This window comes from Fopius arisanus, unplaced genomic scaffold, assembly GCF_000806365.1.
Source record: "Fopius arisanus strain USDA-PBARC FA_bdor unplaced genomic scaffold, ASM80636v1 scaffold00029, whole genome shotgun sequence".
Classification (NCBI taxonomy): domain Eukaryota; kingdom Metazoa; phylum Arthropoda; class Insecta; order Hymenoptera; family Braconidae; genus Fopius; species Fopius arisanus.
In genome coordinates this window covers 91,525-107,822 of record NW_011887768.1, presented here as the reverse complement: position 1 = coordinate 107,822, position 16,298 = coordinate 91,525, and the positions used below count along the sequence as shown (strand labels likewise).

Genomic DNA, 16,298 nt, shown 5'->3' with positions numbered 1-16,298 from the left:
AAAAGCTCCAACGGGGTGTGAAGTGATTAATGCACTTTAGTTGGGTGAAGCCTCGGCCCCGACTGCTGGCAACGGCAAAATGGATCTAAAAAGGTGCCTACCGCATCACCACCAACAACAAGATCCTATGTGTATGTATGTACATAGACTTATATAAATACTGCACTGACCCTTTTATCCTACCCTCATTATTCAGCATTGTCTGAATACATTCTTTTTACCGTACCATTGTGTATTTTGTTCATTCTTTTAGATGTTTTCTTCGCATCATGAGAATTATGATGCGTTGAATGTCTTTCTGCAATTTGAGCCAGTGCCTGCGGCTAATTGAAAAGTAACGCAATAAAGAAAGCTTATTTAATCTCAGTTGATAAGTAATCACATTTGAAGGAGATTCGTCGAGATATTTTAATGTGGCTCTCATTATTTTTATTGAGCAATTGGATCATCGACTGAAATGGAGAAAATTCTCATGAAATGGCTGCCATTCCCCTTCATTTTCTCTCGCTGTCCAACGTACTGTAAAATCAGGCCATCTGCTATAGACATTTATATTGTTGCGACTGACGCCTGTGAGACCAACGACTCATACTTTCACCACGACGGGCACATTAGCTGCTCAAATCTTTCCCGAGTCACCGAAGTGACTCGAAAACTTGGTTTACGAGTGCTGACGACCATCAAATGTCGCTGAGGTTGCTGAAGATATCGCGGATAGCCATATACTGTGTTAAAATCGAAAGATCTTTGAATTATCCGGTTGTATGAGCAATGGAAAAAAAAAAGGATTTGACCGGAGTCAATATGAACTTGTCAATATTAAGTTGACTGTGCCACCACTGGAGAAAAGTTTCTTGGCTACGCTTGACATCAACCCATGTCAAAAGTTGGATCCCAGGGGCGATGCCTGAACATGAAGAGTGAAGCAAGTGATAAAACATGAAAAGTGACAAGTGGCAGAAGCACAACGATATGCGCGTTAAGATGCATCCTGAGTGGAATTATCGGTATCAGCGTGTATTACATTAAGGATTGACTCCAATACGTGACGAGTACACAGAGATTCGTGACCTACAAGTTTGTGGAAATTATATGCGGCTGAAAGCAATTCCAAGTTTTGATGAGCTCCTGGTGAGAGTAGGGGTTTGCTTTCACGTGTACAGGACGCTTGTTCGTTGGCAAGAAATTTATATCCAGTTGCGTTGATGTGACAGTTTTCAATTTAATTATCGTTTGGAGTCACCTGCTTCCGTAGTGCTTCAAAGTACAGCGGGACTCAACAACTTGGGGTGATGCATTTGCTGATGTGCGGTATTACAAGTTGGTCTGTGATACGGGAATAGCTTCATCACCTTGGCTGAGTAGTTTAATGCCCATGATACACGCTTGTTCTACAGCTTCGGCAAACTAATCCCACGTGATTCATCACAACGGAATCTCCTTTTTACGCTATAATTCCATCAAAAATAGGACACATTTCCAGACCAACTAACTGGAGATTGAAACTTGTGATCAAAGTGAATAATCCAACTGTTATGAAACGGAATACGATTGCAGAAGATTATAGATAGTGAGCACTAGATCCCGTTATAATTGACATTCTCGTTATCCACGGCTGACGAATCACAATATTCAACCAGATTAAATCACAGAAGTTTCAGACAAACTCGAAAAAAATTGAAAAATGTGTCTGAGACAGTGCGATTTATTCCACTGTCGATTGATAATTAAATTTCAACCGGATTTTGATCTTTTGCCATACTTATCAAATTTAACGTAACCAGAAATCACAATTCAGCAGTCCGATAAATTTTGCTAACAGTTCACTCTACCCTGAATAGTTGGAAGGGTTGGAGAGTGCAGTGAAAGGGGTAGGGGAGGTTGACGGTCATGAAGGGGGAAGTGGGTGGCAGTAAGGGGGTATACTGTGAGTGAATGTGCGGGTGGAGTATGGCGTCGGGCCATTCGAAGCTACTACTTGTTCTCGACGCTCCTGTGTCTGACTTAAAATATGGACGTCGACCACACCTACTTACAGCGGTGGAACTATTGTCCGAGTATATATGGATCTCCACTTTGTGGATCCCCAGAGTTCTCCCGTGAATACGAGCCTTCAGACAAAATCCCCTAGAATTAGTTCAACCGCCTGGAACACTAATTTTCCGTTTCCGGGTGCATTCGGTATGAAATAATTCACCAATTATTTTTATCCAGAAATAACGACTCAATGTGCACAAGTTGAAATCACCATTGGGTAGACATATTCGTAGATGTGCAAAACTTTTGCCACCGCAGTTGCTCGCTTAAGTGCTCGAAACAGTTGCCAACACGAAGCCAAAGTTAAGAGAGACGGAGGGATTCTGGTTTAGTCCGACTGGGGATAAAAGGAAAGGCCAAAAAATAAAATGGTGAAAAAAGGGGGTGAGAGGTACAGAGAAAAAAAAAATATGGGGAAGGGTAGAGGGCGGCAGGCAGTCGGGTGCGATAAAATGCCCGTCAGATTCTACCACTCGGTGGTGTATTGCCGCACACATCGATGTACTCAAGTGAATGCGTCTGTGTACTTAGGGATGAGGGGGTGGCTGTCGTTTTCGGGGGCAGGGAATTGTCTGCTGGAGAATTACGATGACTGGAAGGGGTAGATGGGACACTGATCGTAAGTTATTTTGACGCTGTGGTAAGTAGCAGTGTTGGTGATACTGAAGTTACTTGTAGGGTAGCGCTTCATCATTCCCCGGATAACACTCGAGACTAATTGACAATTTCCGATTGCATCACAGGAGGAGGGGAAACACTTTGTCATTCTGGATATCATTGTGGGACACTGTCCTTTATTCTCAATGAAGAATCATGCAGTTCATGCGCTTCAAAAGGAGTTAGGGTGTCACTAACGAGGATGATAAATCATGGTAGAGCGGTGAGGTGTTGAGGCCCATAACCGTTGAAAGTAAAACAGAGAGATGATGATGGGTGAGTGACGCAGATAACTTGGGCAGTGTGAGGATGAAGAGGTGGGACTTTGTGGGATCGTTACGTTCCCGAGATACGATCGCATAATCTGGAAATGTTGCAAGAGGGTTGGAATTGTCGAGGTGTTTATGTCTCGTTTTATTTGTCCGCTGAAATTGCCACTGGGAATGCTTCTACTACCCGTGCTAACGCATCCCAGTGGTTGTTACCGTTTGCACTTGCTCAAGTTCATTGTAATTTGATGCACATCGACTTGATATTCTATTTGAATTTTTATAGTTTCTTCGTTATTATTTCAATGTCATTACCATTTAGGGTTGGAATTTAAATATCATCGGATAAATGATGATGAATTGTCATGGCGAAATGTTGAAGTATATTCTCAATGAGGTATGACGTTTGTATTTCTTAAATAAGTTCAGTATGATTGTTCAGATTTTCAGCGTTTGTGAATTTCAAGGAATCGCATCTCGTATTCCGCAATTCGATTTCAGTCACTCAAAAATTTGCCGCCAACCTGTGTAACCCGCATTGCATTAGTAATAGGTAATACCGAAGTTAGCCCCGTTTTTCTTTTTTATCCCTCATTTCTTCGATGTTTTTCATCGGGGCTCTTTCTTCCGCATGAACCCACCAGCTCATTCTCAAGACCGACAATCCGCTCGAGTGAATGATTTACCTCGAGTTGTTGCAGGCACGCAAGGAGTAATGGCCCTCGAGTAGTAAGACGAAAAGGAAATCAATTTTCACGTCAATCAGAGTGCCGCCATCTCTCTCACACTCTCATTTGTGCGTTCTACACCCTTTTTCTTGGTCTCATTCCACTCATTCTTCTGGTAGCTATTCCATAAGATTCGTGACGAGTGAACATATTTCAAGTCCGAACGACGTTAATTCTCTGTGTCTACTTTTCAACTTCCATAATTCATCGGAATGAATATCAAGTAGTTAATTTTATTCTCAATCCATTCAATTCTTCATTGAATTGAAAATTGATGAGATAAATTTCACTTGTTCCTCAGTGAAAAGTTTTATCTTTCGTCAAACTATTATCGCTATTTCGGCGAAAATATTTTCGCACCGAAGCCCAACCGCACGATATCCGATATATTCGGATACAATGGTCTCGTATGGGTTTTATTTTCCAATGCTCGAGGCGCTTATCCAACGTGTGGAAAAGCCAGTTGGTAGTTTACAGTGGCAGAGCACGCGTGAGCGCTTCACGTGCCCAGGAACCCTTTCAGCTGGCTCTCAAGATCATTCCACCCTTACTCTTCTTGAAAAAAAAAAAAGGAAAGAAGAAGAAAAAAAAATCCCACTTCCTCACTCGTCTTCTTTTGATTCCGTATATAGTCATATATATTGTATACCTGGGGTACGTATTGAGCTTGGTGTATGGTGCAAGCCAAGGAACGTGCTTCACCTCCACTGTGTCACCAAAGAGATCCCTAGACTTTTCAACAAAAGTGCCACTCTCCCAAGGTATACGTATATTTTACTTCCTCATACTTTTTATTCACTGCAATATCCAAGGGAGTGTTAAAACGTACAATGCCGTCTACTGGGGTATCAGCGTTAAATTTTCTTTTAACTCTTGGGGGAACAAGAAAATAGAATAAGTACCGACAAACGCTGTCAACAATAAAAAAAATATATCGATGACTATCTGTTATTCAAATCTGCCGAAAATTTCATCACATTTCACAATTCATTTCTATTAATGTTCAGTATTACTCCCCTCTCTCGGGATTTCAGTGAAGAATTCCAACGCGTTGGTGTCACAAGTAAAACTAACAAAGCCGTATTTTTCCAGCTCTCGGTTTATCTTGAAAAATATGTTTCATTCTCCCTCAAAGCCGTCAGGCTAGTCCTCCCATACACCATCCACAATTCCCATCCATTTCCAGTGCTGCGTACGTCTAGGTGTATATACTCATTGCCAGTACAGCATAACCTCCGCTGTCACGTCTGCGAGGGGTCCATTCAGCTTCCCCAATCCTCTGGTATTACCTCCCCTTTCCTCTCCAGCATCATGTCTTTGAACCGTCCCAAAAGCCGTGATTATTCTTCCATCCCTCGAATTATTATTTCATCCCCGTACATCCTCGGCAAAACAAAAATCTAATTGAAGAAAAATATCCAACGGAACGACTCATTGTTACAAATTTCCCGAGAGCTCACCTCGACTCTTACATAGCCCAATAAAAAGCTCACCATTTTTTCTTCTCCTTTCAGTGAAAAAGTTCTTTTGTAAGATTGCCCCTCAGCGAGATAGACTTCCGGTCCGGATCCCCAGGAAGAAGTTACCGGAAGTAGCCACAGGAGGGGTAGGGGCCACTGTCAACCGCCTGAACACACCAGCCCTTTTCCGCGATTTTTTTTTTCTCTATCTACCTCAGTCCTCCGACGCCAATTGTCTCTCCTGACTATTATATATTTCTGCATGAGAATATTTCGTCCATTTTTAACCCACTCGGGCGACTCCTTTGACCCCCCCACATGTACGTAGTTTACAACGAGCGTCCATTCCCTTTCATATATATTTCCCTTTATCACTCGTTCACTTGTTCCACATCCTCCCCTTTTTTTGCTTTATTTTCTGCCTCTCCCCTATTTTCGTGCTTTCTTTACCCCTCCATTTTCATTCTTTTCTCATCACCGTGGGCGATGGGGGGGTTCAGAGGGAGGGGGATTCAACATAGGAACTCGTCGGCACCCGGTCACGACCCCGAACTCCCGTTCCTTTCTCACGATGTTTTGTATCTCTCATTGTTGTTTTTCACTCCCAAATGTTTTATTTTTCGTTTCCCTCCCCCCCGCCACCCGGTCCCCACCCATTTTTCGTCTCTGCACCTCTTCCTGAAACTTTCGCGTCGACGGAGATTACAACTCTGTGGCTCGGACGATTTCATTGTTTCTACCGATGTTCGTACTACCTCGTCAAAAGAGGAAGTAGTTGAAGTATGCTTTCCTTTTGTTCTCAATTTTTTTTTTCCATTCCCTTTGAATCCCCTATTCGTATTTTTTTCCTCTTCGCACTCTTATTTTTCCGAGCCATTTAATTGCTGAATATATTTTTGAACCATTTATTTATTTATTTTTTCTACTCATCGCTCTCCACTGCACAGTGTGCATAAATAATTAACTTGAGTTGAATTTTATTATTATTCTTTGCAATAAGCGGTCTCGAGCCGTTTGAGCCGTGAGCGAAGTTGCACGGCTTCTTTGTGGCTGATTGCACCTGACGAGAAGTGAGATATAATGCAAAATGGTGGGCGGTGGGTGGATGGGTGAATTTTGTTGAGGGTAGGGGTAATGGAGAGATAGGGCAAGTGGAGAGAGAGGGATAGAAAGTAGGCAAAGAGGTAGTGTCAGTTAAGGGGGATGCGATCGAGTCAGCGAGATCTCTCAGTGGTAGAGGGGTAGGGGTTGGAGGGGTTGGAGGGGGGACCTGTCGCACATGTCGATAAGGCGTAACGGGTTCGAATATTCCGGTGGGAGGGCACCAGGTTGCGGTCTCTCTTCCTCTCTATCTCTCTGTGACCCCCAACCCCCGGTAGATGCTATAGACCACCCCTTAATCTGGCGTTGAGAACACCCATTAGGCGAGTCATGGTACTTAGCGTCGATAACAGCACCACGATATCTTCCACCAGTTACACGTTAATATCGTAATTAAATGTGAAAATTTTGTGTCATTCATTGAGCTTTCCGGTGAAAGTAGGGCATTAAATTCCTCTTTCTCTTTATTCTTTGTTTATTCGATTTTATCTCGATAATTTATCCGGTATTTTCCAGTAATTATCATCCTCCGATTGTTGAGAGTTACATTCATAATCGGATTAGAATCGGTTAATATCGGGATTCATGTTCTCGTGTAGTTTTAAGTCCCTCGGAGTGCTTATAAATTATTACTAATGCAAGAATAGTGAATATTAAAATGGAAATAATGTCTATGGCAACATATTCCACTCAGCACTTGGAATTACTGCTAATGAATTTTTAAGTTTTTTCACTCTAGCCCCGATTCACCCTTCAAATAACCATTTCACTGGTGTTCCCCCGGTCCTTGTCACCCACTTTTAGTAACGCGTCGACCGGCAGTTTCCGCTGCCGGAAGGGCCGCACTTTATTGAAAATTACTTTGCGTCCCACGTTTCTCTAGTCACTCCATTACCAGATGTATAATTAATTTTTCCGAGAATTTCGCTTTACGTTCATTACAATATTTTTTTCACTCTCTTTTACTTCCCATTTTGAACATTTTTTTTTTTTTCAACCTGAAGTATCGCTCGAGTGAATTCCATGGAACACGATTTTTCGCTATTCCTCAGAACCCCGGAGAGTCATGGAATTCAAATAAAACAAGCGCTGCATAATTTCCATGCGGATAGAAATGAAAATACCGGAATAATCTGGCAATATGTAGATCAGAATTCTTTTGAGCTGACAGGAGTTGCCGGACAGACATGGGACAAAAATTTGCCGAGGATACCCTATCGTTTGAAATACCCATTCTCATCCCTCTCACCAGGGTATATTCAGTAGACATTTATTTTCCCCGGTTCTGCCATAAATTCACTCTTCCCTCTCCGCGAAACTTCTCAAACTTAGATTAGCGATTCAATTTGGGTCGTTAGTAAATCATCTTTTGAATTGTTTTTTAATCGAAAAATCTGTAAACGAGGAGTGGATAAACCAAAGTGGAGAAAGTTCAATGACTTTCAATTTTGTTTGCTCCAATAAATTCTGAGATAAATATTCATTATTTATCCGTGAAAATGTCGGAAGTTTGTGAGAACTTTGTCACTGTGTAATCGGTTAATCACATTTTTTTTTTCCAGTGAACGAACTTATTAGAAGTATTAATCATTGATTTATCCTCATCAAGAGGAGCATGCTCAATCGCGATAATCTATTCACCGATAAAAGTTAGCATAACACGGATATAAATATTTAATCAATAGTGGTAAGTGAATGAACAAATTATTGGATGAACTCAAACATTAACCCGCATTGATAATCATTTTCCCGATCGTTTATTCACCTGTCACTTGGCCATCACTAAAATAACCGATGACACTGCAAATGGAAAGTGAATCGATCAAGACCCAAAGAATTGAGAATAAAGAGAATCGTAGATTAAAGAGAATACCAAGGAACTCAGTGCTCATCCCCGTGCTCACGTAGACCACTTCAAAAGTTGAAATTTTCATCGAAAGCGGAGAACTAATAATCGAATTCCAAAGTGCACAGTTTGTCTCCTACGGGTTATGGGGTATTTTCTGATCAGCTGGATTCTTCTGCAGATGAGAATTTTGTGATTGGTCGTGCCAATCGACTGGGAAATACGAATTCACACAATCAACTCCGTGAAAACCATTTTCCCAGCGTAATTTCTCAAGGTCGGCAACATTTTCAGCAACCAAATGGCGAGGGCGTGACACCAACGGATATGCGCAGCGATCTCTTCCGAATTTGTGAGTGCCCGATACATAAGTAACGTAGAATAAAATGAATAAATCTTTAAATTCATGAATTCCAGTTGTTGAATTCTAGATCGTCTCGCATCGTCTCGCAGGAATACAGAATAAATTCCAGAGGTGAAAAAAAAAAATCAGCGAGGACATCAATCTCATTGGGAGAACATCAAATGGCTGCTTCAGCAGGTAACTAATATCGCAGAGCCAATGATTTACCCCTGTCACGCGTCTTTTCCGCCGAGGAAAAATGAAAAAAAAAAATGAAAAGAAAAAAAAAATAGACAGAATGAGACGGAAATATACCGCCGGTGTTACACCGGCGCAGAAACCCACGCTCCCGCAAATACACATTAACAAAGGGAGGCACATTGAAGCGATGATTTACAATCCACAGCCAGCGGTAACGCTTTTCTCCGTAATTAATAAAATGATTAAATGAAGCAACCTAACTCGACCATTAATAACGTGCCGAGGCAGAAGAAGAATCGTGAGGGTATGTAACCAGAGTACGCGCTGGGGTTGAAGTTTACTGCTCCAACATCGGCCAGAGGAAGTATAGACCACAGAAGAATACGCACCAGTAAACCAACGATAACTCCCATCAAATCACCTAACCAAATGCACCACACCGATATTTAACATCTACCAGTTTTATCAGACAACAGACATGCCAAATAATTGCCCTTCATCCTATTATTCGGGCACATACATTCTATTTGAGTTGACGCGGCGGACAAGGGGGGAGGAGGGAGAGGAGGGCAAACTGCGAAATGAAAAAAATGTAATAACTGAAAACATCGGTGTACAGTAAACAATAACACACGATTGTACTCGATACGACAATACCAGTTGGATATAAATTCACTCGCATGTCGTGTTAGGAGAGAAACTGGTGGACAAGGGCCGAGCTGCGGGGATGAGAGAGTGGGAGGGAAGGGATGAAAAACGAAAAACGAGAGAATGAATATGGAGTGTTTGGCCGATGCAACGGGGGGGTCAAAGTTGCACTCTGGAGGCGTTTTTCAATGTTAAAACCAAGTTGTACAACGATTCTTGGGTATATCTCACGGGGACTGGCTAAGAGTGACTTTGTAAAATATTCAAAAGTACTCTATCCGCCCTTCTCTACTTTCCACTAGTCCTCATAGCTTATTGCATCTACATACGTCCCTGTCGTCTTATTCAACCCCTCCTGTCTGGTTTTTTTTTGTTTTCATCCCCCTTTTGGGATTTACCAGACTTATGCCATTTCAATATTTCAACGGAGTGTGACCTCCTTCGTATATCCGTTGCCGAATCGCGAGAGCATGGGGTTTACACTTGTAGCAACGCCTCTTCGTAAATATTCTATTTTTTGGGACGTTCTGAGAATTATTATTTTGGCAGGGACTTGGAGTGAAATAATTCCAGGGGGAAGGATTTTAAAACAATTGGATGGTCAACGAAAATTTTATTGATCGGTGTAACCGAATGAATAACAAACCACTTGAGAAAGACAAATATCTCCATTCATCCGGACCTAAATGTGATTCCCAAGGATTTTCCATCGCTGGCTCTATCTTCTACATCAGACCTTCGCTCCCTTATTCCCACCGAATGAAAGGACAACGAGATACAAGAATTGAATCCACCATAAAACTCACCCATAAAGTAACCTCAACCGTCCATTCCCAACTTCCCTGTAAACTGAGATTGAATTTGACCGGTATGCGTCTCGGGATCAACCCTCGACTACTCGTATCAAGAGAGAAAAAGATGGGTGAGAAAAATCCATCTCGGAAGCTCGAACACCATCCAGTATTACCCCATTCCTCCCCCGCCCTTTTCCCGGACAGTCGTGCAAATCCCAGGGATTTCACCCACGGAATAGCTCGTTGGAAAAGAAAAAGTGAGAAAAAGAGAAGGCACTCGTTGAAGAATAAACGAGTGCCAAATCTGGATTATATATATTTTTTTCCATTTGCTTCGGTGGCACTTTTTCATCTCCAAACTAGCTCACTAAAAAATTTCGTTGATAATGGAATATTAATGTTTGAAACCACAAGCTATAAAAAAATATGGAATTAAATAATGTGAAAATTGTACGGTAGGAACACGAAGGGGAAAAATGGAACGATCCTTGCAGCAGGCGTCGGCTGGTGCGGACAGGTTGGTAAAATCGATTGTCAGTTACCATGAGATAGAGAGAGACAGTTGATTCGTTGTCGAGGTATGGTCAGCCACGAGGACACCCACGGGTATCGAATGCTCGTTAAAAATGCAATTGGAACGACACGGTGCCTTTCCCCAACACAGTAAACCTCTCAATGCATGCGTTTATTTTTCAATGGCATGTTGGTTAGTCGCTGAAAAGGGGTGTAAAAACCTCAGAGTTGAATATATCGTATTATTTTATTTTTCACATATGCACTGCGCTGGTACTCTAGCCGTGTATTGGGTTACAGAATCCCAAGTCATGGGGTTGGATAGGCGGCACTCCTTTGTATTCTGGATGGTTGCCGAGTTACCCGAGGTGAAAGCTAGAGTCCAAGGGGTAAAAACCCACACCAGTCAGACAAGGAAACAAACAAATGCTAACACACACAGACCCTCTTCATATATTTGTGTTTAGTGTGTGCAAACGGTTTTCCGTTTCCGGTTTGCATTTTATGTCTGGACCTCTTCATTGTTCGGACTACTTCACTCCAAGTTACGGTAGATTTTCGTTGGTGAAGAAATGAAAATGGTTGACCCAAATGCCTTGGGATGTGAGTGGAATTGGTGGGGGCAAGCAAAGATAAACAGAACAACACGAGGGAGGCCATGGGAATCAAGGATGTGTATACAAGTTGTCAATAATCAGCATCCTTTTCTACTTGAGGAGCTACTCCATCAACAATGCGATTCATTAACTGGTGAAAGCTTGAAATTTTAATTAAACTTTAAAAAATCCTTTCTCTCCATCTATATTCAAATATATATAAATGATATGTACCTTATATGTCCATCAGAAAATTTTCACTTTGAAAAAATATATGAAAATTATCAAAGATAAGGGAAAAAAATACAAATTAAACAGTTAAATAAAAAAACAAGAATTAGATGAGAACAGATTAGTCGTTTTGATTGGAGGATAACGAATATATGATCGCAGATAATAAAAATGGTTCTCCATATAGGGCGTGTGTTCCGCGCGCCTCTGATATTGTCCTAGTGATAAAAATAAACGGTAAACTGCCTGGAAAGTAATTTTGATTCTGCAAATGCGATATCTCTTCTTTTTTCGATATCGTCGATCTATCGAGAGATATTCAACATTGAAGATTGTTAACAATTTCCATGAGAATTTAGGGTTGACTTGAACGAGCTGGGGATTATTTTAGCGCACGTTAAGAAATCTGCATCTTTTGCGTACCCCTCTAGGTACTGCCTGAAAATTTCTATCGATTGAATTCGTCATTCGACCTGTGATGTGGTTATCTTTGAGGCGTCAGTACCGTAACACAATCACTGCACACAATCTCACACATTAATTTTCACCGCGACATAGACACTATGAAATCCTTCCGAAATTGATAATACCAAGATCGCCCCTCGTTCCAATAGAACTAGAAGCAATGAATCGAGTATAATGAATAGACTGAAGACACTCAGTATGAATTATTATGCATCTTCGACTCTCAAGGCGGTAACACAAGAGGATCCAAGCAAAGGCAATCATCCACGGGGGAAAGGCTAGTTCCCAGTCTTTAGAAATCAATACCCATACATTCCAACTTGGATCAATGCAACCGAAGACAAAAGAGAATCCTTCAAAAGATGTTGTTATTCAACAGCTACACTCGGTAATTCGTCATTTTTTATCTTCTTAAATTTACAGATGCTACCATCTCTAAACCCATAATGCCTCAGACTGCAGCCTATCTCCTCCCCCCAAAATTTACATTTTCAGATATTCAATATGGAGAGCTCCATTTGCCAGTTTCCTTTGTCACACAATTCCATCCTAGATACAACTGGGCTTCAATATAACGTACAGGACTGGTGCATGCTACCATATATAACCGGTTCGATCTGTTTCTCCAACCCTATATTCCGTCTAAACTTACCTTCGTCATGGTACAGTGCACTCCTTCAAGCTCCCGTTCAATTTCCGTTCTGGTGAGGGCCATCGCTGTTTCCACCAGCACACAGCATAATACAATGTGTACAGAGAAGTTACCATGCACTCACGAAATAGGAGGTGAAAACAAAATTTTCCATTCCACTAGAATGAAAGGAAAAAGAATTCCCTTCATATACGAGCGGAGTTACTTGGGAAAGATCCTCTGTTGAAAATGCTGATCACTTCCGTGATGTCTCATTATAATAGAATCCTAGCGGGATATTGGAATTTCCTTATAAGGAATCTCATCCTCTGAAGGACACCGTGGAGCGTCCAATTTGATCTCGAAGCCCTGTTCGACCTAGACCCTTAACTATTTGATGTGAGTACCAGCAACTTGCTATCCACCCTTAAAAGCATAAGCACCACTTTAGTGAATAGTTTCGAACCAAGTCCTGGTGAGGACTTATCTACGGATTAGCTGAAGACAGCCCTCGATTTTCTCCGAACATCAACCAAAGTCCCTTGTCCCAGTTTTACCTCGCAAACATCTCGGATTTTATCCACCCTCTTCCATCTACGAACATCGATTATCCAGGCCAGATCTAACAAGTAGTTAACGATGAGTATCGCTCGGCTTGCACTTTTTTTATAGACAGAAATGACGTTCCACTTGCTCAACTAACGACAATGAGTTTGAGAGATGAGGGAAGACGATGCGCTATGGGTAAAAGGCAATTACCGACCAATGGCATTCACCGGGTCTTTTGCCCTCGGTGAATTCCAGTTTTGTCTGGTTATTGGATCGTAAAAGACGCCCTTCCCTCTTACGAAAAAAAGAAGATAAAAATCATCACTCACCATTTCCTCACGATAATTGAGATTGTGAGAGACTCATAACGTTGCTAAGTTGTTTTTCAATGAAGCATTATTGCACGTCTCGAAAAACTATCTCTCGACAATATTTTTTTTTTTTTCATTTTCCAATAATTTTGTGCACTCGAAGGAGTAGAGGATTATAAATTGGAATTATAACCACATGCTCACTCTTTTATCCCAACACGTCCGCAATAGGTCAGAAAATTCGGTGTCGAACGTGCGACAGAAGCTATTGAAAACGTGTTTCCCTCACTTTTCCGATATTATTTCGCCAATTTCCTCACGACTTGTCACGTTCACTTCCATTAAGACATCGTGAACAAACTATTCTTGGAGTAGATGATGAAATTCCAATTGCTGGGGATAAAAAATTACTCACCCATTGCAGGAGCATAGATGTTCAAGTATAGACAGTCCTCGCTCTGATTGGTGAGATGTGGAAGGAGTTTTTTGAGGTACTCCAGCCGGCCCTTAGGCATACGCTCGAGAGCTTTCATTTCGTCGGTAATGTCTGGTAGTTTTTGAGGACAAACTGGACCAATTTTGTCAGCTTTCCTGTAACATTATTGAAGATTCACTTGAAGTGATGACCTGTTCATCCAACTTTATTATGGTTGTATGGAAATTGAAACAATATCAATGGAAATTGGCTGTAAATGTCAGTACCGCCCCGGGTCGCTCTACGGCCATCAATTCTAGTGCATTAAATGCAGGTAAAGTGCAAGCGCATTTCACCGATAATGATGTTGTACTTCAAGTTCGAATGACATAAAATAAAATGAGAATATGGTATTTACCTTGTTCCTTTCCAAGGGCTGGGTGCTTTGGTCGGTGAAAATCTATCGCCACCAATGGGCGGAGTAGCGTATGGTATTCCCAGGAAGACATCCACCGGCTTCAATCCTTTAATCTCAAAGGACTGCTCCAATCCCTGAATGTTACCGTTTCTCAGTCGTACGATTCGGGGATTTGATTTAATATGAACTGACAATGATATTACAGAAGACGGTCCAATAAGACAAACAAGAATAATAAAAAGTTCCATGTTTGTCATCTAATTTTTTATATCACCCTTGACCAACCTATTGAGGAAATTGTCAAGACTCTTCACCCGACGTCGGCCAACTACTCTTTCTTCACTCATTTGTGTCGCGAACCCAGTGGTAATTTATTGATGTACCTATATCTTAGCGTCCACATCAGTCTGTACAATTTCAAAGTTAATTTCATGGTTTTAATTACTTCTCATTGCATTCGAACGCGTTCGGAATATCTCAAAGTGGAAAGTAAAAAGAATAGGGACACTAATTACTCCGCAACGGTTGCCTCCATGAGCTCATCTATCTCTCGACGTGAAAAAAACAACGAACAAACTCGGAGGGAAACCAAAAAAAAAAAAAGAGATCATGAAAAAAAGCTATTGAGGGCCTTTCAATATCCAATGAATTGATTCGTAGTTATGGATTTCATTCGAATGGGCATTCCGTTGATTGAGGCATCCCAGAATAACGATCTGCAATCTGGAATTGAAAAAAAAAGGGAATTCACAAGTTAGTTCATTCCGTTAAATAAATTTTCTTTAATGTAGAATTGTGTTGATTCCAATGAATTGATTGCGCACTGCTAAAGTCAGATTTATCAAGTTCTATACACCCCCCCTTTCCGATAGCACTCTCGGATATTGGATGTACGACACATCTTTGTTCACTCATGGATAGAAAAAACCTGAACAAAGGATCACTCGTCCAACCTTGCCAGTTGCCTCACCTTACAATCTCGAGTATCTCCAGAGCTCAGACACTGTCAATACGTACTGAACTCCAATTTCCTCCGATTTCTCTGTGATCCTGCTATTTCATCCAAGATACAGTGGTCGTAATTATCAGTCGACTGAGCACGCGAGAGCTCTGAAAGTGTCCGCTACCGAATAAACAGTCGAGATTTTGACCGCTACCACCTCTCAAATTTTAATCAAAAATATATATGGACAGTTGTGCCGATACTAGACCTAATGTTTACGATTGTTGAGACCGACTCCAGAGTCAACTGACTATAATATATGATACGGAAGTTTCTCAAGCAACTGTTTGAGTTTCAGGAACAGTAATAATCAACTAATTACTTCTCACATCCCATGCATTAACGATGGAAGCCCTCTGCACATTTGCCCATTATGTTTGAATTCCGACAGAACTTCCATTATTAATTAAATCGATGTCAAGCACATTCGGCATATAATCACGTGAATATATATACCGATTGCGGGTACAAATTGAAATGAAGTCTGTCAGTATTCTGTGCATCAGCTACAAATTCACAGTTGTGCTGTAGGGCGTCGGCTTCATTGTGTGATCCTCTTATGTCAAAGTAGAATGCACCACCGCATCTCTCGGAAATCCAAAATGGATTTACTCCTGAGGAGTACAGCACGAAGATGTTGAAATACGGACATTTCAAAGGGATCATTTTGTACGGAGGACTCTGGTCGTCTTTTACTACTGAATTCGCTGAATTTCTCAGCATGTTGCTGCAATAAGCGACAAAATAGGATGACGTACCTAGACTGTGATCTTTTCAACAATAGATAGACTTGGTGTATTGGTAAGAAAGAGGATTCAGTGATGCCTGATCATTCTCCCCGATCCAGCAAAAACTCGTACCACTGCCCATCCCATTTGTTTTCTCGTTATTTGCAGAGATACATGAAACATGAATGTGCATTCGTCGTAAACTTGGTCAGCATGTTTCTTATTCAAAACTCCTGGTACACTATTGATTCCAAATCGGATTAAATATAGACATTTCGTGGGTTGTCTTCTGATAGCTTTTCAGAGAATACATCGCTCTCGATCGATACCCGAGCACTCAATTTCACATACTAT

At 41.3% G+C, this 16,298-nt stretch overlaps 1 protein-coding gene across 1 annotated transcript in view; it reads right to left on the bottom strand.

Annotated features, from left to right (window-relative positions):
* Positions 1 to 16,298, bottom strand: part of LOC105265275 (neuroligin-4, Y-linked) — a 113,783-nt gene that overhangs the window by 74,969 nt on the left and 22,516 nt on the right. The window contains exons 2-3 of the mRNA XM_011302682.1: positions 14,214 to 14,936; positions 13,796 to 13,971 (exon numbers count right to left, since the gene is read on the bottom strand). Coding sequence (XP_011300984.1) covers positions 13,796 to 13,971; positions 14,214 to 14,470 — 433 coding nt within the window. The 5' untranslated portion in view covers positions 14,471 to 14,936. The remainder of the gene's footprint in view (positions 1 to 13,795; positions 13,972 to 14,213; positions 14,937 to 16,298) is intronic.